This window comes from Loxodonta africana, chromosome 9 (assembly GCF_030014295.1).
Source record: "Loxodonta africana isolate mLoxAfr1 chromosome 9, mLoxAfr1.hap2, whole genome shotgun sequence".
NCBI classification, from domain to species: domain Eukaryota; kingdom Metazoa; phylum Chordata; class Mammalia; order Proboscidea; family Elephantidae; genus Loxodonta; species Loxodonta africana.
The window spans coordinates 84,893,258-84,917,765 of record NC_087350.1 but is presented as its reverse complement, the minus strand read 5'-3'; the positions used below and the strand labels follow the sequence as shown (position 1 = coordinate 84,917,765).

The 24,508-nt window shown below is 39.3% G+C and overlaps 1 protein-coding gene across 3 annotated transcripts in view; it reads right to left on the bottom strand.

Annotated features, from left to right (window-relative positions):
- Window positions 1–24,508, bottom strand: part of RIGI (RNA sensor RIG-I) — a 44,960-nt gene that overhangs the window by 8,956 nt on the left and 11,496 nt on the right. For 2 of the 3 annotated variants that reach the window (XM_010587882.3, XM_064291809.1), the window contains exons 4-15: window positions 23,612–23,759; window positions 22,447–22,569; window positions 20,197–20,304; window positions 19,345–19,498; window positions 18,245–18,503; window positions 15,886–16,048; window positions 14,260–14,379; window positions 12,251–12,408; window positions 11,129–11,264; window positions 9,887–10,035; window positions 6,792–6,882; window positions 946–1,116 (exon numbers count right to left, since the gene is read on the bottom strand). In XM_010587882.3, coding sequence (XP_010586184.1) covers window positions 946–1,116; window positions 6,792–6,882; window positions 9,887–10,035; window positions 11,129–11,264; window positions 12,251–12,408; window positions 14,260–14,379; window positions 15,886–16,048; window positions 18,245–18,503; window positions 19,345–19,498; window positions 20,197–20,304; window positions 22,447–22,569; window positions 23,612–23,759 — 1,780 coding nt within the window. Of the gene's footprint in view, window positions 1–945; window positions 1,117–6,791; window positions 6,883–9,886; window positions 10,036–11,128; window positions 11,265–12,250; window positions 12,409–14,259; window positions 14,380–15,885; window positions 16,049–18,244; window positions 18,504–19,344; window positions 19,499–20,196; window positions 20,305–22,446; window positions 22,570–23,611; window positions 23,773–24,508 lie in introns of all 3 variants that reach the window. The other variant, XM_064291811.1, reaches the window with a different exon arrangement.

Genomic DNA, 24,508 nt, shown 5'->3' with positions numbered 1-24,508 from the left:
GACTTGCTCACTCAGGGTTTCCCAGGGTGCACGGTGACTGGACATTATCAGAAACACTGCTTTAAAGACAGTCCAGTATGCACCCTTCAGTAAGATACTGTGAGGACATGAAGATGAATAAATAGATCCTCCCTCAAGAACCTTCTAGGCAATGGGGAAATAAGATACATTCACAACCACCAGAACTTAAGTGGAAAATTATAAGTGCCACAATAAAGAGAGATACAAAGAGTTATGGGCATTCAAAAGAGATTGTGCCAGCCGGGGGACTAGGGTCAGGTGATATGGAGACAGGGAAGAATGTGAAACAAAGAGCATAGGTAGAGGCACAAAAGCAAGACCTCTACAAGAAATAAATTATGAAGTCAGGTTAGCTAGAGCAGATGGTGAATAAAGGGGAAGAATGGGAAATAAGAATGGAAAGGTAAGTGGATGCTGAATTTTGAAAACTAACATCAAATAAATTAGGGAACCACTGGAGTTCCCACACAGAGAAGGGATATGCTCAGAGCTGTTTTTCAGGGAAAGTAATGCAGCAGCTGTTGTTATGGAAATCAGAAAAAGGAAGAGAAACTAGTTATGAGGCTATCTAGTCCAGGTGGGACAGAAGACCTCCATGAAGTATCTCTTCTGGAATACAGGTGCCCACCGGCACCACAGGATGCAACTGTGAGAGGTCCACAGGCTGACTGGCAAAGCCTAAGCTAAGCTGGAATTATTCTTCCATGTGTATGTCTGTCAAGTATGGACAATTAAGCAGTATTAATTGTGAAGAAGCAAAATAGGATATATATTAATGGATATAACTGTAATCACCCAGTGTTGACCAGATAGCACACCTTTCTGGCCAATGATATCAGAGCCCACTCTGCCACTGGTCACACACTCACACAGAAATCAGGCAAAATGGCAGCTATGTAGCAAGGGCATCAAAGCTTCCCTCACCTCTGGTTTGAATCATTTTGATGACATTGCCCACATACTCATACAGGATGACCAGATTGCACTGAGCAATGTCAATGCCTTCATCTGCAACCGAGGTGGCAATCAGAATCTTGCTATCACTGTTGGATCTGAATGTGTCCAAAACACACTTCTGTGCTGGCAGGGTCATACCTGTGTCACAGAGTCAGAGGGCATTATACAGTTACCAAAAGGTATTATTATACATTATACAGTTACAAAAGAAATAACTTTCCCCTAGATAAAAGTAGCTATTAATTATGGAATGCTTCTTTATGGAAGGTACTGTGATAAGTGCTTTATATTCATTATCCCACAATAACCATAAGCAGTAGAGTCTATTCCTGTCCTTTTAGAGAGGCCACTTAGGGTGGTATCTAATAGCTTAGATTCTGTCACAAGATTACCTGGGTTCAAATCCCAGCTCTGGCACTTATTAGCTGTGTGACCTCACACATATCAAGACAGATATTGACTTTTCTGAAAAAATATCAATAGCTTATAGTAACATCTTTACATTTGTATAGTGATTTATAGCTGACAAAACATTTTTATGCCTACTTAATGGAGCTTCACAAGGCCCCTTTATTTAGGTTGATGAAGCGAGTGTTACGATTTCCCTTTATAGATAAGGGCCCTGAGGTTCCAGAGGTATGGTAAACTGACACGTTAATTAGCAGCAGAGTTGGCCCTGAACTTAAGTCTGGGACTTAAATTGTGTGCACTTATATTTTGGGGTGTCTGTCCTCCCCACACTTCTCTAAGAATCATTCCCTGCCATACACACAGGGGTGAAAACCTGGGTAACTACACTTAATTTATGTTTCTCTATGGCACAGACAATACTATGTGTTCACCAAACTCTGCTTCTTTTTTTCTGCTGGGCACACAGCTAAATTATACTTTCCAGCCTCCCATGCAATTAGAGGGGCCTTGTGACTTAATTCTCACTAATGGCAAGTGATAGATGTCTCCTTCAAACCTGACCACTAAAAATCCTCCACACTTTCATTCCTCATCAGTAGACCAGATGAGGACACAAGGGAGGATTTGGGGACCCCCTGTGATGACAGAGCCATGACAAGGATCTGGGCCCCAGAATGTGTGGAGGTGGCAGAGCCCCTACTCCTGTCTGTAATGCACTGCGATAAAAGCAAGAAATACTTTTCATTGTGTTATATTCCGAAGATTTTGGGGTTGTCTGTTAGAGAAATTAGACTACCTTGATGAATATAGAACTTGACCCCTGGCTACAGCTAAATGGATTGAAATAAACATTTAAACCAAGATGGGCCAAATCAGATCTTCCGTCCTGGAGTCTGAAATTGGGATTTGGAGACAGGTAGTAAATTGGGGAGGTATGGGGCAGTCATGAGTGGAGAAGCTGCAGATGTGCAGGGTTCAGAAGACTTTCCAGTCTTACTTCCAAAGGCCCATGAAGCCCAAGTACACTTCCTGATCTTAGGTTCTATGGGAGGCCCAGTTGAAATCAACCCCTTTGCTTGGACCAGCCTAAGTGGGTTTCTGCTACTTGGGGCAAGAAAGGATTTTGATTAAGACAGCCACACTGCCTTCTACCAGCCTATGATTTTGGAAGCTAAATTTAAATTGTTCAAATACAGAGTGAAGTTAGAATATAGAAATTATCCAGTTCATGTGATTGTGCCAAACATTCAAAATGGTGTCTCAAAGAAAATGCACACTAAAGTTCAAGGTTTATGGATCCCAAAGATCCATCTAAATTTATGTATTAGTTCAAACACATTCTGATCTTCACTTAATTCTTTACAAAAAGACCTACCTCAAGCAGGTAGAGGAAGCTAATATTATCTTCCTTTATCTAGCTGGAAACAGGCTCTCAGAGTTATTTGTGGGGGCTTATGATTTGCATTTGTAATTCAAAGTCATGAAAATCCAGGGCAGTCAGTTCTAGTTTTATAAAGTTGCTTAAAAAACAATTCCTAAATATTATTTGATTCTACTTTTGAGTTTTCTTTATCCAGGTTCCTTTTTTTAAGATACACATCTGTTGCTGCCGAGTCGATTCCAACTCATAGCAACCCTATAGGACAGAGTAGAACTGCCCCAAAGCATTTCCAAGGCTGTTATCTTTATGGAAGCACACTGCCACACCTTTCTCCTACGGAGAGGCTAGTGGGTTCAAACTGCCAACCTTTTGGTTAGAAGCCGAGCACTTTAACCACTGTGCCACCAGGGCTCCTTTTTTAAGATACATAGCTCCTATTCCTTTTAGACCCATACATTTGCAAAAACACACTGTGGGCCGCCATGTAAAGGGTCTAAATGTGAATAATGGAGTCCCTGAGTGGTGCAAAAAGTCAAGCTCTTGGCTACTAACTGAAAAGTTGGCGGTTTGAACCCACCCTGAGGAGCCTCAGAAGGAAGGCCTGGCAATCTGCTTCTGAAAGATCACAACCATGAAAACCCTATGGAGCCCAGTTGTACTTTGAAAACACATGAGGTTGCCATGAGTCAGAATCAACTCGATGGCAGTGGAGCCACTACGGATGGTATCACCCAGTGTGGTAACTCATGGTGTCACCCTTCATGGACCTCCTCCCAAGCCAGACCACACAGAATCCTTAGTAATTTTTTTGTACGAATGTTACTCATAAATCATAATCCCTGTATATCACTCCTTTTCCTTTAATTACTACTACATTCTCAAAAAAGTTATTGATAGGGGTTCACAAATACTGATTACCACAATACTGTAGCTAAAACACCAGAAAATCTGACAAAATCAGCGACTATATAAACACTGGCAGCAACTAAACAACAACTGGTGCTTGTAGGGCGTACAGATGAAATCACGTGATTCAAAGCATCATTGAAATTGGGTAATAATGGCAGCTCTGAATGGAGCGCATTGGATGGTCCAAAAAGTAAATTAGCATAGAGTTTTAGCCTTGTAGGTATATTGATACATGTAAGCTGGGCTTACAAAAAATGTGTTTGTTGTTATAACTAACAACAGGGAAATCTTTATAGGCAGTCATTTTGATGTCATCCCCTCTGACAGTGTCACCTGGTACGGTCCACACCCCCTGCACTTCCCTAGTGACGCCATTGCTCGATGGCAGCTGTATGTGAACAATAGCTAATATGTAACATTGACTGAGAACTCACCACGTGCCAGGCATTATTCTAGGCCGGGGGGTTAGCAAACTTCGGTAAAGAGCTGGATAGCAAATATTTTACCTCACAGGCCATACCGTTACAACTACTCACCTTTGCTGTTATAGCAAAGTGGCAGTAAGCAATATGTAAACTTATTTTTTTAATGCTTGTATTATGTAAATGAATAAACATGGCTATATTCCAATAAAACTTTTAGTATCGACACTGAAATCTGAACTTCATGTAGTTTTAACATGGCATGAAATATTATTATTCTTTGAAATCATTTAAAAATGTAAAAATTATTTTTAGTTCAAGTCATACAAAAACAGGCAGTAGGCCAGATTCTCCTGGCCCCTGTTGTAAGCTCTTAAAATGTAACATCTCATTAATATTCACATTATCCCCTTAAGTTAGGAACTATTATCATTTCCATTTTACAGATGAGGAAAGTGAAGCATAAAGAGGTTAAATAACCTACTTCTTCACAAAATGGGAAATCGAGAGATGAAAACAGAAATGAAGATTTGGAAGTATTCAATCTTAACAAACTGAACTTTTGCTTATATGCCTACAGCTTTCTGTAAAACTTCCCAGACAGTTCTGTTGGTATGTGGAAAAAAAAAAAAAAAAGAGTAGACCAGAAAAAATTTAGCTGAAACCATCCTAATTACCTGGTAATTTAAGTTTAAACCATTTAGTAAAGCTACAGAGTATATACACTGATATACTGTCATGGATTGAACTGTGTCCCTCCAAAATTATCTGTCAACTTAGCTGGGCCATGAGTCCCAGTACTGTGTGATCGTCCACCATTTTATGTGATTTCCCTATGTGTTGTAAATCCTCTCACTATGATGAAATGTGATGGATTAGTGGCAGTTATACTGATGAGATATACAAGATTAGATAGTGTCTTAAGCCAATCTCTTTGAGATATAAAAGAGAGAAGTGAACAGAGAGATATGGGGACCTCATACCACCAAGAAAGCAGTGCCAGGAGCAGAGTGTGTCCTGTGGACCTGAGGTTCCTGTGCTGAGATGCTCCCAGGCCAAGGGAAGATTGATGTCAAGGACCTTCCTCCAGAGCCGACAGAGAGAGAAAGCCTTCCCCTGGAACTGACACCCTGAATTCAGACTTCTAGCCTACTAGACTGTGAGAGAATAAACTTCTCTTTGTTAAAGCCATACATTTGTGGCATTTCTGTTTTAGCAGCACTAGATGACTAAGACATATACTAAGAAGAGAAAGAATGTCAGTGGTGTCCACCTCGGAGTTAACAGAATTTATGAAAGTTATAGTTTTTTTCAGAGTATATTATCACTCAAAATCTTGAGATATATTTTTGTTAAGGGTACCAGTTGCCACTGACTCAATTCCGACTCATGGCAACCCATACGTATCAGAGTAGAACTGCTCCATAGGGTTTTCAACGGCTGATTTTTTTTGGAAGTAGATTACCAGGCCTTTCTCCTGAGGCACCTTTGGGTGGACTTGAACTGCTAACCTTTCAGTTAGCAGCCAAGTGAGTTTGCTGTACCACCCAGGGACTCCTCGTTAAGGCTAAAACAACTCTTTTCTCTGTCATCTTCTACTAGACAATGAGCAACCCCAGGACGGCCATCATGCTTCATTAATTTCTCAATTTATTCATTCTCTCCCCAATCAATTAAACATATACTGAGCAATTATAGTTGTCAGATTAGGGTACAATAGTTAAAGGTCCATATTTATCCACAAGGAGCTCATATATGTAATGAGGACTGAAACAAAGGCAAAACTGGATGCGATGGGAACATGGAAAAGGGGCACCTTAGAAGGTCTCGGAAGGCTATCTGGCAGAAGCACAACACCTGGCACAGAACAAACCCGTTGCCAACTCATAGTGACCCCATAAGACAGAGTAGAATTGCCCCACAGGGTTTCCAAGGAGCGGCTAATGGATTCGAACTGTCAACATTTCGGTTAACAGCCAGAGCTCTTAACCACTGAGGCACCAGGGCTCCACAAGCTCTAAATAAATGTTGTTACCAGAATTAATTAATAAATGAATAAGAAAATATTTGCTGAGTGCCTATCTGTAGTGGTTAAGCGCTACGGCTACTAACCAAAGGGTCGGCAGTTCGAATCCACCAGGTGCTCCTTGGAAACTGTACGGGGCAGTTCTACTCTGTCCTATAGGGTCGCTATGAGTCGGAATCGACTCGACGGCACTGGGTTTGGTTTGGTTTTTGGTTTTATCTGTAGGAGAATAACAGCTTGAAAATAAAATCGGACTCGTATTGGAGTTCGATTGCAGAGAACTCTGAATTCCAACCACAACCATGTGATGTCTGGACTTCATTTGGTAAGTCAAATTTTCAGTACCCTACTGGTTCTGCTTCTCTGGTTGAACTCTGACTGATACAAGCATTAAAAAATAATTTCAATATATTATATATATTTTTACATACATCCCATTGCCATCGAATCAATTCTGACTCATGGCGACCCTATAGGACAGAGAACTGCTCCATAGGCTGTATATGTTTACAGAAGCAAACTGCCACATCTTTTTCCCGTGACGTGGCTGGTGGGTTCAAACCGCTAACATTTTGGTTAGCAGCTGAGCACTTAACCACTGCACCACCAGGGCTCTCTTCTTATATACATAGTATACTAAATCTAATTCACTATATATACACACCTATTTTCTGATTTGTTCTACCACGTCCAGTCAATATGCCAGGTTTGAGAAAGCTGAGTTTAGGATTTTCTTCAATCCATTTCTTTAAAGCCTGAAAATGAAAAGCAAATTATCAGTTGGACACTATTTGTAAATCTATATTAATGCAGTATCAAAATATTTGGATGAAGAAAAGAAAATTCATGTTTAAGTTAGTACACAAACATTTTTCAGACTGACAAACAAGAAGGAAAACTTCTTGGAATTGAACTACATGGAGCAATTACAATGATTTAGATATTTATGACCTCATATGATTTGATCTCCAAGGTATTTTTTAAGTGAAAAAAGCAAAGTTCAGAATAGTGGGTATGTAGAACTAATAAGTGAGTTTAACAAGATTTCAGGACACAAGAGCAATATACAGAAATCAGCTGTATATGTATAAACTACCCATTCTGACTCATAGTGACCCTATAGACTAGGAATGCTATTGTAAATGGTATTTTGAAAAGATTTCAATTGGAATTTGAAATCTTTTCAAAATACCATTTACAATAGCATCAAAAATTAATACTTAAGTATAAATCTAACAAAAAGTGCAAAATCTATATGCTGAGAACTACAAAACACTGATAAAAGAAACTAAAGAAGATGCAGTAGTTAGCCTGTAAGGTAGCCCTCAATGATCCCCACCTCCTGGTATTCAGGTCTTGTGTCACCCTCTCCTTTTGAGTGTGAGCTGGATTTACTGACCCACTTATAATGAATATAATATGACAGACACAATAGGATGTCACTTCCAAGACTAGGTTATGAGATGATTGTGGTTTCCATCTTGGGCACTATTTCTCTGTTTCTCTTGGATCCTTCACTTTGGGGGAAGCCAGCTGCCATCTTGTAAGGCAGCCCTGTGGAGAGGCCCATGTGAGTGAGCTTGGAAGCACATCTTTTTTTTTTTTTTTAATTTTTTTCATCCAGTATGTGTACTGTCTTACCCTTCACCATAACCAGTAAAACCCGATGCTGATGAGCCGACTCCAACTCATGACGATCTTATAGATGACCCTTCACTATAGGTACGACTTATCTATTGTCTATTTAGTGTTTTTCCCTCCCCACCTCTCCCCTCCCTTGTAACCATCAAAGATTATTTCTTCTTGTATGTAAATCTTTTCATGAGTTTTTATAATAATGGTCTCATACAATATTTGTCCTTTTGTGATGGACTTATTTCACTCAGCGTAAGGCCTTCCAGATTCATCCATGTTATGAGATGTTTCACAAATTCATCCTTGTTCTTTATTGTTACATAGTATTTCATTGTGGGTATTTACGTACCATAGTTTGTTTATTCATTCATCTGTTGATGGGCACTTAGGTTATTTCCATCTTTTTGCTATTGTGAATAATGCTGCAATGAACATGGGTGTGCATATATCTGTTCGTGTGGTAGATCTTATTTCTCTAGGATATATTCCTAGGAGTGGGATAGCTGGGTCATATGGTATTTCTAATTCTAGCTTTTTAAGGGGAAGCACATCTTCTGAGGCCTGCCAATAGCCATGTTAGTGAGCTTGGAGGTTGATCTTCCCCCAGTCAAGCCTCAAGATGACTACAGCCATGGCCAACACCTTGACTGCAGCCTCATGAGAGATCCTGATCCAGGAACACCCAGTTAAGCTGCTTCCAGATTCCTAATCCATAGATTTTGTAAGATGATTAATGTTTGTTGTTTCCAACCACTAAGCTTTGAGGAAATTTGTTACACAGAAACAACTAATACAGAAAAGCCTTATATAAATGAGGAAACACATTATGTTCATGGAATGGAAGAATTGCTAGTGTTGACATGTCAATTAGCCCCAATTTTATCTATAGAGTCAATGCAATCCCAAACAAAATCCCAACAGACTGTTTAAAAGCTATGGACTAGTTGATTCTAAAATATATTCAGAAAGGAAAACCAGAACAGCCAAAACCAATTTTTAAAAAGGAGAGCAAAGCTGGAGGACTCAACTACCTAATTTTAAGACTTATTAAAAAAACTACAATAATTACGATAGTGTGGCACAGGTGAAAAGACAGATGTATAGATCATTGGAACAACTGAACAATGGAATAGTGTCCAAAAATTGATCCACGCAAATACAGTCAACTGATTTTTGGATCAGTTACTAAGTTACAAAGGCAATTCAATGGAAGAAGGGTAGTCTTTCCAACATAAAGGGCTGGAGCAACATATGTCACACACACAAAAAGAGCATCTCAACTTATATCTCACATGTATACAAAAATTAATTCCAAATGGGTCATAGGCCTAAATGTAAAATATAAAAGTATAAAACTTCTAGAAGATAACATAAGAGAAAACCTTAGTGACCTTCAATAGACAAAAGATTCTTAGATAACAACACCAAAAGCATGATCCATAAAAGAAAAAAAACTGATAAATTGGATTTCATCAAAATTTAAGCACTTTTAATCTGCAAAATACACTGCTAAGAGAACAAAAAGACAAGCTACAAACCAGAAGAAAGTATCCACAAATCACACTTCTGACAAAGAACTTTTTGTCAGAATTTTAAAAGAACTCTCAAAAACTCAAAAATAAGATGATTTAAAAAATGGGCAAATGATCTGAACAAGACACACCACCAAAGAAGATATATGGATTATTAATAAGCACATGAAAAGGTGTTCAACCTTATTTAGTCATTATGAAAATGCAAATTAAAGCCCTATTGAGGAACCACTACACTCCCATAAAAAAAAACCAAACTCATTGCCATCGAGTCTGTTCTGACTCATAGCGACCCCATAGGACAGAGTAGAACTGCCCCATAGAGTTTCCAAGGAGTGCCTGGTGGATTTGAACTGCAGACCTTTCATAGAACTGCTGACCTTTCATTAAAAAAAAAAAAAAAAAATGACAATGCAAAGTGCCTACTCTACAGGTATCAATAATTATTATAAATAAGGGTATTAAGACAGTAAGGCATTAGTGTAAGCACAAGCTAATAGATTAGTGGAGTAGAACAGAGAGCCCAGAAACAGACCAGAGCAGTGAGGAAAGTACCATTTTTTCTATATCAACAAAGAATAAGAAAACTTACATCCACAAGTGCTCTGGTTTTTACAAACAGAATGGTTCTTGAATCTGGGTTTACATGGTACTCCTCTTGCAAGATGAAGGAAAGGTCTTGGAGTTTAGGGTTCTCATTGTTGGGATCCATGGAAACATACTCTAGTTCCTGAAGCTTTTCTGTAAACAGGAAACATTTTATAAATGGGTTATAAATTCTAGAACACACTGTGACCTTTTGCTACAATTCAAATGATTGATCTCTAAATCTTTGACCAGAATTTTATGAGAAATAACCTGTAAGGTAATATACCACTAATTTAACTCAGTACAATCTTTAAGAAGGCAATTTGGCAATATCTATCAAAACTTAAAGCTCACCTATCCTTTGATCCTGTAATTCTACATTTCGGAATTTAAGCCATAGTTATATTTAGAAAAGTATGGAAAATATCTCCAAGGATGTTCACTGTACTATTGTTTAGAATGTAAATGAAAAATAGAAAATAGCTAAATGGCCAACAATAGGGCAATAGTTTTAATAAATCATGGGCTAAGCATTTAATGTTAATATGACTTAAAAAAATGAGAGATATATGTATATGCTGATATGGAAAGGTCTCAACCGTATTTTAAGTAAAAAGATCAAGGTATGAAACAGTACGTTCAGTATGAACCCATCTTCACAAAGACATAGTCACAAAACAATGGTGTGCCAGAGTCAGTTCCTACCAGGCTACAGGAGCTGATTGTTAAATTTTCAAGGATTGTATGAGCTGGTTTTAAACGTAATCGTTATTAAAAATTCAATGATATAATCTTAAAATTAAATAACACATTAAAAACAAATGTAAAGTAAATCAAAACCAGAATAAGATACTACTTAACAGCTACAGGATGGCTATTATCAGAAAAATGGAAACTAACAAGTGTTGGAGAGAATACGAAGAAATTTGAATTCTCGTATATTGCTGGTGGAAATGTAAAACAGTGTACCTGTTGTTTGTATAAAAAGTATCCTTTGCAAATCCTACTATTATTACTTTTTCCAAATAAGAAATGGTGTAAACAGCAGAATTTTTCCACTGGTATTACCAGATTTCAGTGAAGCTAAATAGTCCTACCGTCTGTATCTCCTTAAACCCAGAACAACTCCCTGAGCATCACCAAACTTAGGCATAGTAAATCAATGTTTGGAATACACACACACGCACACACTGCAGCTTGAGTCACCATACTTCAAAGGGCTTCCTCATTTGGAAACACTACTGACCTTCAAACCTCTGAGTGAGATCTTGCTCTATCTCATCAAATCCTGCTGCTCGGACATTAGTGAAGAAGTCTTTCAGGAAATCCAAAGCATCTTTGATTCGGGCATCCTCATTGATCATGAGGGCATCATTATATTTCTGTTTAAAATGAAAATTCAGTTTCAACATGTTTCTAATGTCTAACATAACACCTTCGATTCAATTAACTCTACTTAACAAGAGACTAATTTTGAGGATAAACTTCCCTCAAATATATTTCAACTTTCAGTTTTCTAAGATGAATGGTCCCTACCCAACCCAGATGGTCCCTCCCCACCCACCCCAGTACCTAGGGGCTCTATAATAATTTCTTTGAACCAAATACAATTAAAAAAAAAAATCTCAATTACCTAGCATCATTAACTAAAATCACTCTGCTATATTCTACTTTAGAAGAGAAAGAAAAAATTACATGAAAAACCTATGTCAAACCAAAACAAAAGCAAATCAACTTCCACATCAGCCTGCCCCATAATTCAACATCCAAAGCCATCCCTGAATTGTAATCGCACCTCTTCAGGATGGTGGTGCTGACCTCCTACACTATACGAAAGATTCAATCAGGTTAATTAAAAGTCTACAAGTGCATTTTATAAACCTTTTTAATGGAAAGATAAACAGAGGTGATAGTTTTTGTTGTGCTGTTGTTTGTTAATTTCTTGGTTAAACAGAAAACACCACATGTCTGAGCATGTGACTCTACCAAATCTAAGTAAAACATATGCTTCATGATATGGCAACAGGACCACTACCTGAACTTTAGAAAGGCTTATCCCTATAATAATGTTCTTTTACCATCATTCAATTTTTTTTTTCCAACCACATCAATTAAGGGTATGCTGGAGGCACAGCCTACAATCTCAGGCTTTGTTTCAGTTCCACTGTCTCCAGTGTTAAGCTTCAAAAAGCAAACGGAAGGGACTGAATGTGACAACTTTTGGAGTTTGCTTCATAAGAACCTCCTGGAAAAGCTCCTAAGACAGCTCTTGGAGACAGGATGGCAAGTTCACATTCTCTCAGCTGCCACGGTGAAGCTCCCTGTAGGTGCTATGACCAAAATATGCCCTTCAAAAGAAGGAACGTACCCGTAGATGCGAAGTGTACAAGAACAATGCCTTACAAATCCTGCTCTCTTCATTTTTGTCCGGCATCTGAAACACCATGCACGCTTTCTGAACTGCAATAATCCATTGTTCGTATTTCTGTGTACCGTATTCCCTATTTTGAATATGAGATAAGCTTTCTGGGAAAACAAAAAGGTATTTCACTGTGTCGTATGGTCAGGAATTGAAGGATCTGGGTATGTCACCCTCCAATTGTCTTTCTTACTCTCTGTAAAGAAGATACCACTAGTCGCTGTTGAGTTGATTCCAGCTCATGACAAGCCCATGTGTTTCAGAGTAGAACTGTGCTCCGTAGGGTTTTCAATGGCTAATCTTTCAGAAGTAGGTTGCCAGGCCTTTCTTCCAGGGCACCTCTGGGTGGATTTGAACCTCTAACCTTTCAATTAGTAGGTGAGGCCATTAACTGTTTGCACCACCCAGGGACTCCATTACCTGATTAGTCTCCCTGATAATCAGGTAATGAGGAGTTGGATGGAAGACAGAGTGAAGGTGGGTAAACCAATTAAAAGGCTATTAGAATAGGAACTAAGTTAAACTGCGAAAGAAAAGCTAAAAGCAAAATAAGGGGGTGAGAAAAGGAAAGACACCCTGAGATGTCCCACCAAAAAAATAAACCCAGTGCCGTCGAGTCGATTCCGACTCATAGGACAGAGCAGAACTGCCCCATAGAGTTTCCAAGGAGCACCTGGCGGATTGGAACTGCCCACCCTTTGGTTAACGGCTGTTGCACTTAACCACTGTGCCACCAGCGTTTCCTAGATGTCCCACAGACATCACAAATCCAACGTCTCCAAATACCTAAACTCATTTTCATACCTGCCAAAGCTGCTCCTAGTCCTGGAACCAATACTACCCACTGACATACACGCAGATGCCCAAGCCAGAAACCTGAAAGGCAGTCACCCACTACATCCCCTCTCTCACCTCCATCCCAATCCATCTAGCCATTAAGTCTTAATGCTTCCAGTTTGAAGCACCTTTCACATTCCACCTCCCATCTCCAGCCCACCTTCACTGCCTCTGTTTGGTCTTCTTCATTTATTAATATCTTTATCACATCACTAATCAGTTTAAAATCTTCAGTTGTTTCCCATTGCTTTCAGGATGAAATTCAAACTCAGCTTGGCCCACCAGGCCCTTCACTATCTGTCCCCACCTTAGCCTCTCTCCTTTCCATTACTCATGTGGTAAAATTATCAAGAAATGCTTCTAGTTCCTAAAATTCACTATGCTTTCTCATGCCTCTATACCTGCGGTCCTTGCGACCTTGCATGCTTTTCTCTCCTTAACTTGGTTGACAACTTCAAGATTTGTCTCAGGTGCTACCTCGCCCAGGAACCCTTCCCTACAGCCCATTCTAGGTCAAAGTTCCCATGTGGTCCTCTGGCACCCAGCATGTAACTCTGCCCCTGCTGCATGGAAATTATTCCCATCCGAATCGTGTCTATTTGGCTGTGACTTTCCTGAGGGCAGGGACTATGTCCTTAATCTTGATATTTCCATTTCCTAGCAGAGTGCCCTGCACAATAAGTGTGTGGTGAATGAATGAATAAATAGGGGAAGAACAAAACTTGATGACTGCATGAGGGAGTCTCAAAAGAAGAATCAAAGATCATCCCTAGGTTTGGATCTGACTCACCAGAGGAATTATGGTCCCATTCATAGAAACAAGGATGTTAGGGAGAAGTCAATTTGGAAGGTCAAGAAAGTGATGAACGAATTTGAATATGGTATTTTTGAGGTGTGGGGGGGTCCAGATGGATTTACTTTGGATTTAAGAAAGGAAAAAAAAAAAAGCAGTAGGGAATAAAGGAGTACCTACAAGGTCCCTGTATAACCTATATTCAAGACAGTCAACTTTGGACATAGTCTTGACATTTTTCAAACTGAGGACAATGCAAAAAGAGAGTAGTGAACAACATATGGCTACTTCCAAGTGGAGAGGACACAAAATACGAGACTTTTCTCACCGAGAGTTAGAGTACCAAGTTCTTCAAACACACTCTCTGCCATCTTCTCTATCTCCACCATCAGTTGAGATATAATGCATTTAAATTTGTTGGTAGTCCGTGTTTCCACTTTCCTGAAAACTAGAGCAATCGAAGGACAGTGAGTATTTTTCAGAAAGGACAGATCATAGGTCAAAGTAAATATCTCCAAACCCTGCTGTGCCTTTGTTGCTTCCTCCATAAAATCTCAGACTCCAAGCTCACAAGCAGATGTCAAAATGAGTTAACAAACATGCAAAACCCTTCAATGGCTTGCTATTGCTTTATGCTTTGATTCTAACACCTCTGTCTTTCATGGTTTGGGTCTAATCTGCCTTCTCACTCTGGCTTTCCCATGATCTCAGCACACAACCTCTGCTCTGGTGAGACTAGTTTCTGCCTTGTCTCTGCAAAGGCCACGCTCTTTAACCCTGTTTCTGTTCTCTGATATTCTCCTTCCTCAACTAACCGTCAGGAGTATTCACGCTGATTCTGTCATCCATCATTGCATTCTTTCGGTAAAAACATATTAAATGTCCATTATATGCCATGTACTGGTGATAGAAACTTGAAAGACCATACTCTCTGCTCCAGAAAGGTCTGTGTTCTTAGGGGACGGAAAGATACGTAGTCGAATAACCACAGCAGAGTGATGTAACAGAAGTATGTGCAAGGTATCTTGGGGTACTGGGGAGGGAGTATGTAATTTTTCAGGGAAGACAGTGTTGTGGAATAAATAGGGGAAGGGGAGGGGAGGAAGTAAGAGTAGTCAAGTACAGAGGATAGCATGAAGAAAATCCTAGGAGAAGCACAGGGTATGTTTGAGGACGCCAGCTGGGTTTATAGGAGGTGGGAAGGAACGATGATCAGAAAAAGGGAGGGACTGGATCATAAAGAAATTCCTACATGATACTAAAAAATTTAGATTGGCTATCTTCTCTAAACTCCTTACAGGCAGCCCCCAGAAAGGAACTTAACTGCTCCCCTCCCTACTATTCCATATGTGTTTGTTCTGCCTTACGCTCATAAGGCCATATGCTACTCAAAGAGCAAGGATAAAGTTACACGTATCATCTATATTCTCCCATACAAGGTTAGTATAGAGTTGGTATTCAATAAACATTTGCTGGTCAATCTTATAAAAAAATCATATTCTGATCTTTTGAGGGAAGTTGTGAATTCATATATAATTTCATTTCAGCCAAAATTATGAGACAAATATTCAATAATGAAATGACCACACAGTATATTCCTCAGGCATGGAGCACAGGGAGGAGTGAGCCAGGCCCCGAGCCATTTTCATGCTTATATTTTCTCATTACCTCTTTCCCACTGTTACTACCTTTATAGGAGTTTTATGGAACCAAAAAGCAAGAATGTTTGATCTCTAGAAGCCGCTCCTACATTTCATCCATTGCTTAGGGAGAGAACTTAGTTGGGGAGAAAGTTGGAAATGTGATTATTTCCCAAGTTTGGTGTTAAGTATTTTCAACTAAACAGAGAAAGGGTAAAAATCCAACATTCATCTAGATATCATCTACATGGCTCCGAGCTAGATGTAGAAACGGGTAACGAAGTCCTGAGGGCTTGTTACTGGATGCCACTTACACTTCTGGGGCTTATTAACAATTTCCTCCAGTTCCTTCAAGTTGTCTTTGACTGTTGCTATCACTGATGTGTCAAGAGCAGCACACAGCTTGCAGATATACATCTTGGCATCAGTTATGTCTTTGGCATCCCCGACGCCAACTGAAGCAGTTAGCCCGATGACCTGTGAGGAGCAGCCCAAATCAACACATGTCTGGGAAATAGCATATCACTTCCATGTAACACACACACACACACACACGTAACTCTGTCCTGCTGGAGCAGTTTTCGTGTGTGTGTTTACTAACTTCAGATAAAAAGCAAAAACATTTTTTTTTTAACTGACATTCTCTATGACATTCAAAGCCGAAAGGTCCCCATGAGGCTAAACCAAACAACCAAAACAGCTGCCATCGACTGTATGCCAACTCATGAAGACCCCACGTGTACAGAGTAGAATTGCACTCCATAGGGTTTTCAATGGCTGTGACCTTTCAGAAACAAATCACCAGGGCTTTCTTCCAAGAAGTCGCTGGGGGGATTCGAATCAGCAGCCTTTCAGTTAGTAGCAGTGCTTACCATTTGCTCCACCCAGCGACTCCCTCCATTAGGCTAAGCACTGAATAAATGCAGGAGCAGCAACTGATAAGCAGAACACTAAGCAGCATAGAAGCTGAAACAAGAAACTCTTTCATGGTAGGACTTCTCTCTTCTTCACCCCCATTACCCCTGTGACGCAGAACAATATACTAAAAAGGTCAAGGACTGAAATCAGACACATTTCCATTGCGATCTCAGCCATGCCCACGGACTGTGCATCCTTGGACAAGAATCTTCAGCTAAATGTAAAGTTGGGGAACATTAGCTATTTAAAAGGTGGATTCAATAAAATAACACCTGCAAAGAATTTAGGTTAATAGTTACCTAATAAATATTCATTTCTTCCTCCAAAAGCCACTCAATAAATATTGAAAAATTGACTCACCAGCAAGGAATCTAGTTAACTACCAATTTTATTCTAGAAGAAAAAGTAGAAATATGGTTGCTACTGAAGGGTACTTTTTTGTCTGTATGCACCACACTGAATTTCTTTTAAACTATACTTCCAAAAAGGGTAGTTATCAAGGCTGGGGAACTATGCACAAGTGTGCAGAGTGGTGTTAATATAAATTCATGGTTTTCAACCTCAATTGGGCCTCCATATGACAGGCAATTCTCCTTCGTATTTTCTCAGTTCCCTCTTCCATTTCAAACCCTTCCCACCCTCCCCAAGCACACTGTCCCATTCCCACCTTGACTATTCTCAGCAAATGACCTATCAGTCCTTCTACATTTAAAAGAAAAGAGAGGATGTGGGACAGGGATTTCATAGGGTTTTAAATGGCTGTGACCTTTTGAAAGCAGATCACCAGGATTTTCATCTAAGGAGCTGCTGGGTGGATTTGAACCACCAACCTTTCAGTTAGTAGCTGAGTGCTGCCCCCATCGAAGAACATCTCTGTTTTGCCTCATCTTACTGTCTTCCACCTGGTGACACCAGTAGTGCTGTTCCATCTCCTCTCCCATACTAATCCACCTACTTGCTACTTACCCCATACCCTCTGGTCTCTTCTGGCATTCCCTCTGTCTTTCCCATCCTGCCTCACCTACCGCTATTCCCTACCTCACACTGTACACTCCAGCAGTACTGAAGGGCTTCAGGCTCTTGAGCATACCATGCTCTTTCATGCCTCTGTGCCTCTGGACACATAGCAGCCTCTTACTGAATCTCAACCATTTGTCCGTCTACCTGATAAAATTCCTGTTAGGTCTGGCCTGATTTTCATAGCACTTAGGAGCTCTTTCACTTATGTTCTGACTGCACCTTGTTCTCATCACCACAGCATGCCATTATGATGAATTGTCACAGAATTCTTACATATCTGCCTCCCCACAAGACTTTAAGTTCTTTTAGTGTAAGGACTATGTCTTTTTATATTTGTATCCCCAGTGCTTAGCACAGTGCATGGCACATGTAGCCACATAATACATAAATGTTAACAGAATGAATGAATGAAAATTATATATACCAAACCCAAACCAAACTCGGTATCATTGAGTCAATTCCAGCTCACAGCAACCCTAAAGGACAGAATAGAACTACCCCATACGGTTTTCAGGAGGGGCTGGTGGATTCGAACTGCCAACCTTTTGCTTAGCAGCGGAGCTCTTAACCACTGTGCCACCAGGGCTCCAATTTACATACAGAGTATTTAAATTAATCAATACGACATAAACTTAGGACCTGAGAAGGCCACCCTCAATGTGGCCACAAAAGTAAATAAACAGGATTTAGGAAGATTGTCGCTTTTCTGAGAAAGCCATCTGACTTTGGAAATACCTGGGGCAGTGGGTCTGAAGATCCTCCAAGCTTCTGATCTAGATAATTAAACATGATCATATTGTATGGGTGGTGTTTACTGGTGTTGTGGCATTCATCGAATATCATCAAAGTAAAGACAGAGAGTGATGGAATAATCCCATCTTTAAGGTTGTTCACAAGAATCTGTGGAGTTAAAACGATGATGTCATTGTTCTCAACAATCTGTCTCACTGGGACCTCTTCAGATGTTGCTCCAGAAATGCCTGCGACTGTGTACCTGGAAAATGACAGAAATTCCCTATTAGCAACCACAGTGTGAACGACAAGCCACAAAGACACGAAACACTGGGTCAGAACAACAATTGATTAAGTTCTCCCTAACTCTAACAGGAGCATAGCTGGACACATGTCAAACACTTATCACAGAGCCTAAAACATATTAAGTGATCAATAAATGCAAGTTAGTTATAATTGATACTTGTTGTATTGTATGCCGCCAAGTCAATTCTGACTCATAGCAACCCTACAGGACAGAGTAGAACTGCCCCATAGAGTTTCCCTAAGCTGTAATCTTTATGGAAACAGATTGCCAGGTCTATTCTCCCACAGAACCACCAGTGGGTTTGAACTGTCGACCTTTTGGTTAGCAGATGAGCACTTAACCATTGCACTAATAGGCCTCCTTATAATTGATAATAGTATATGTTAGTAGTTTTTTTATATGTTAGTTATTTCAGGTCACTAAGGAAGAACGCTATGAGTTGGAATCGACTCGACAGCACTGGGTTTTGGTGGGTAAGGAAGAAAAGAGTACTTAAAGAAAAGAGAATTATTAAATAAACTACAAAATCACTAAAGTTAAATGTGCCATTAAATGTCAAATTTAAAAAGGCATTTATTCACTCTACAGGAGCTAGCCACTGCAATTTAGAATTTCTTAGTATACCTAACCAAAAAGAATCCATGAAGAAATCACATTAGATTATATACAAACTGAATCCATTACATATAGACTTTTAAATCTTTTTTTTCAAAAACCAAAATTAAAAGAACGTGTAAGTTTTTTTTAACATACATGGAGTTAGAAAAAAAAAAGTTGGACCAACCATTATACTTACCCAAGCCTTTCAAAATATTTTGAGAACACGGATTTCTGCTGTTCATATACTGGGATTTGAACTGCAAAAAAGACAATCTTCCCTTTTTGTCCTTGTGGAAATTTTTTAAGATGATGTTCACATATAAGAATGGAAACAAAGGTTTTTCCACAACCTTTTAACATGTAAAGAAAACAGAAAACACATTACTAACATTATGCATTTAGTCTTGGCTTCCCTAAAACCACTAGGCTGACTCTTAAATTGATAACGGGGAAGTGCTAATAAGAACTGCAGAATTTACAAAGTGACTGAAACATATGCACTCAAAATGAACAAATCTGTATTAGAAGAAGTACAAACAGAATGCTCTTAGAAGCAAAGATGATGAGACTATATCTCACATACTTTGGACATGTTATCAGGAGGGATCAGTCCCTGGAGAAGGACACCTTGCTCAGTAAAGCAGAAGGTCAGCAAAAAAGAGGAAGACACTCAACAAGATGGACTGACACAGTGGCTGCAACAATGGGCTCAAGCATAGCAACAATTGTGAGGATGGCACAGGACCGGGCAGTGTTTCGTTCTGTTGTGCACGGGTCGCTATGAGTCGGAACTGACTCAACGGCACCTAACAACAACAGCAATACGCACTCAAACAGGGCCCAAATTAGACTAAAAGAGGTCATTTTTCCTTTCTTTCTCATGTCCCTTAAAATATCTTGAGACTGTATTAATAGGGTGTTTTTTTCAAAAGACAAATGGAATAAGGGAAAAAACTGAAACTTGCCTATTTTTTCCAGGTATTCAATAAAAGAAAAAAAAAAGGAAGCAAACAGAGAAACAAACTGTAAGTAATGGCAATCAGCTTACCAGTAGGAGCACATATGATTGTATTTTTTCCATTCTGAGCAGGCAAAGCGAGCTCTAATTGGTAATTTCTTGGCTTCAAGGGGCTGTACAAGTTAGTATGAGACACTTCTGTAATACAAATGAAACAAAATTACCAAATAGTTATGGATCTGTGAAATCACAACAATAGCTACAGTCCAATGGACATGAATTCTGACTCTGGCAAGAAAGGTGTCCTTTAAAGAAACTAGAATCCTCGTCTTTTGTTGACCATTTCAGCTTCTCCACTGATCTGAAGTTCAGAAGTTTCCCTCAGTGACAAAGGATCGACTGCAAAAAAAGAAAAACAAGAAACGAACAAACAAAAACACGAAGAATTCTTTCTTAAAAAATCATGGGCACTTAGAAAGGGAGAATTAAAGCAAGAATGGCCTAATTCAGGTCAAGGCAGATGATCACAGGTTAAAGGAAATGCTACGACAAGTCCCTCCAAAATCTTCGAAGAAAACTAAACTGTTAACATCGGAGTCCCAGAGCAATCTCTTATTGAAGAGCAACCCCATGCTTTATAATTCTTCAGGCTCTCACATGGTATTCTCTCCCAACAGACCAAAATTAAAAAAAAAAAAAAGTCAGAGACTATCTCACTAAAAAATAGTCATATAAAATGTTAAAAGCTAAAAAAGATTTTGGAAATCACCTAGTGAGTCCAACTTACCCATTTTAAAGAAACGGAGAATTTCTGAAAGGCTAAGGAACTTCAAGTGTAAGAGAAAACTTTATAGCTAAGAACTAATATTCATGGATTTTATTATGGAATGACAAAAAAAAAAAGGTGCATCATCTGGTTACAGTAGTAATCTGCACATTTTCTTATCTTGTTATGCCAAAATCACATCTTCCTTTAACACTAGCCAACCAAAACCAAACCTTCTGCTATCAAGTCGATTCTGACTCATAGCAACCCTGCAGGACAGGGGAGAACTGCCCCATAGGGTTTCCAAAGCTGTAAATCTATACAGAAACAGGCTGCACCTCTTTCTCCCATGGAGTGACTGATAGGTTCAACCTACTGACCTTTTGGTTGGCAGTCGAATGGTTAACCATTGTGCCACCAGGGCTCCTTCCTTTAACGCTACTTATCATTAATCATAATTTCCTTCCTGATGCCCTTTTATAAGTAACTTTTTATAATGCCTCCTCATGCAACCTTCTGGTCTCCTAATGTAACACAAAACTATGCTTCAAGAAAGATAAGGTGGTTGCCCAGCTGCCACTACCAAACATTCTGATGAGGGCCACAACCGATGGATTCTGACAGAAAGGGAGAAAAACGTGGAATAGAACTTCAAATTCTCAAGGAATCCAGACTTACTGGACCGATTGTGACTGGAGGACTCCTTGAGGTCTTGAACCGAAACTATCCCCTCAAGTTACCTTTTAACTAAACAGCAGGTTAGCTCAAAAAGCAAAGAATGCCACCCTTGAGTGTTGTACTCTTTTTAAAAATCATCTGTATGAGACCAAATGGACAAAAATTACTCTAAAGCACAGAGAAGGTTGAGGGGCAGTGAGACTAAGTTAATCGGAATGGACTAAGTTAACTGGAATGGAAATAATGAGAATATTAACATAATGTGAAGAATGTAACCAATGTCACTGAATATCATGTGTAGAAGTTGTTGAATGGGAATCTATTTGGTTGTATATACTTTCACCAAAAATACAATAAAATATTAAAAGAAAGAAAGAAAGATAAGGTGGGCCTTATACAGTGCCTTTGTGAGAATTAGAAAAAGGAGCCCCTCTTGCAGCCCGGGCTGCACCTCAGCCCCCGTTCATTCCCTCAACCAGGCACAACTTGTGCAGTGTACAAACTTCATTAACTTACATGGCAGCCCTGGGACCTGAAAAGAAAACTGAGCAACTGGCTAACAAATAGTAGAAGCATTTCTTTACAACTGATTTTGGATTTCATAGAAGTTGAGTAAGTTGAGGTTTGGGGAGGACTCTTATTTGCATTTTTAACATAGACATGCACCTTATTTCTTAGTGATAAAAGGATGAGAAGAAGTAGATGACAGGTATGGAAGGGAAAGAATGGGCATTTGTAATTATTGAAAAAAAAAACCTATTTTAACAAAAATTCTCTTTTCCAATTTTCCTCAAAAACCTTTTCACAAGGCTGTGACTTTTGGCACTATAAAACATATCCCCACAGAAATTACCTGAAGAGCACCATTATAGAAAAGAACAAACAATGCCAGGTACCTGAAGGTGGACATGAACTCTGACTAAGATTCTGGTATTCTGGTTCTTCCTGGTAGAATATTTGTACTTCAGAAGTTTCCATTTCACCATCCCCAAGATCTTTAATTTCAACATCTTCTGCACCTTTATGAGACCAAAAAACATCTTAGAATCTTTAACATAACCTGATAATAGTTTTGAAGGGGTAGGCCCCACAAAGAAGACAAACAAACCCACTGCCATTGAGTCAATTTCGACTCATAGAAACCTTACAGGACAGAGTAGAACTGCCCCATAGGGTTTCTAAGGGTGTAAATCTTTAAGGGAGCAGATTGTCACATCTTTCTCCCAAGGAGAAGCTGGTGGGTTCTAACTTCCAACCTTTCGGTTAGCAGCCACCAGGGCTCCTTTTTACAAAGAGGTCATAACACTGAAATTTTAAACTTTCATTACGACTTCCCCACCACCACTCCTTTCACCTTTGAAAACAACTAAAAGAATCGTTTTGACTTTGAAATCTCAATTTGGAGTTTGAACTCCAATGCCGTTTAGCACTTTTATTACTCAAAGCAGTGTGGAGCATGGACCTGCAGCTTCCAAAGGTTATTAGAAATGCAGAATCTTGAGCTCCTACTGAATCAGAATCTTCATTTAAACAAGGTCCCCAGGTGATTCATTTGTACATTAAAGAAGAGAAGCACTCCTTCAGGAGGCATTCATGTCTTCCATTTCTAACTGCCCCAACCCAAAAATTTCTTGAACAACTAAGAAGCCTAAGGAAAGCTAAGACCACTCAGATGGTTCACCTTCAGCCTTTAAAACAATGCTCTGAGAAGATGTTAGCTTCCGGAAGCCAAATGAGCTCAGGTACTTAATCACCACAGACTCTTCTTCCCCCCCCTTTTTTTTTTTTTTTTTCCACTCTTGGTCTGAGCCAGTTTCAGATGGGTTCCAGGTGAAAAAACCAGGCAAGGCCTATGCTGGTTCTACTTCTAAAGGGAGTGAGTCCTGGAATTTGAACCTTTAGAATTCTCAAGCTATGTCTCTGATAGTCTAGACACATACCGAACAGAAAGTGAAAAACAGGAAGGAATGAGGAAGCCCTAAGTAGACCCATGAGGAATGGAGAGCATGTTTTCAGACCTTCCCACTTCTCTTTTCAGAGTTCTTCCTTAGAATGTCCTACCTTTCTCTACAATCCACAGTTCATTGAAGTTGCACTCTTCTTTCTCCAAAGCAAGTTTCAAAGCTTTGGGCCAGTTCTCCTTGTCTGATCTGACGAGGCATTCAACCATTTTCTCCGCACCTGCCATCGACCCCTTGTTGAAACAAACCTAAGCAAGGCAACTGCAGTTTGTTGATCAATCATTTCAAAAGTTTTCCTTTCATGAGTTTTTACAGAAAAAACATCAATTTAAGTACTATCTGACTTAAAACTCATTGTACACTATGGTTCAGTGGGTCTTACTCAGGACCACTTTTGTGCCAGCTAACAGTCTTTTAAAATACCCTTTCCTTCATCCTTGTCCTCTATACTTGATATCACTATGTTAAGCCAAGCCTCCCCATTTATTCTGAGCACTTAGACCTATCATCAGCAATATGAGGAAAAGAATTAAGCCATCCACCAACCATTCAGAATATAGGTATATTGGCATAGAGAGATATTCGGAAGAATACAACAAAATATTGACTAATATTTTTTCTGGGTAGTGGGATTTATATGACTGTTATTATTAACCATCATTACAATTATACAAATTAAAATTTATTAAGCACTTGTTATTGTGTGCAGACATATGTAAGCACTTCACATATATTATCTCATTGAATCCCTATGAAAATATCATATTAATAAGGCACTATTATTAATCACTATGAGTCGGAATCGACTCGACAGCAGTGGGTAGTGGGTTATTATTAATCCCATTTACATATGAAGAAACAGAGGCTTACAGAGGCTAATTAACTAGCCCAAGATCACACCACTAGTAAGTGGCTGAGCAAGGAATCTAACAAAATTGTGTGCCTAGAACCTGAGCGCTTGACTACTAGTCTACAGCCTTTTTCCTTTTATCTTTTT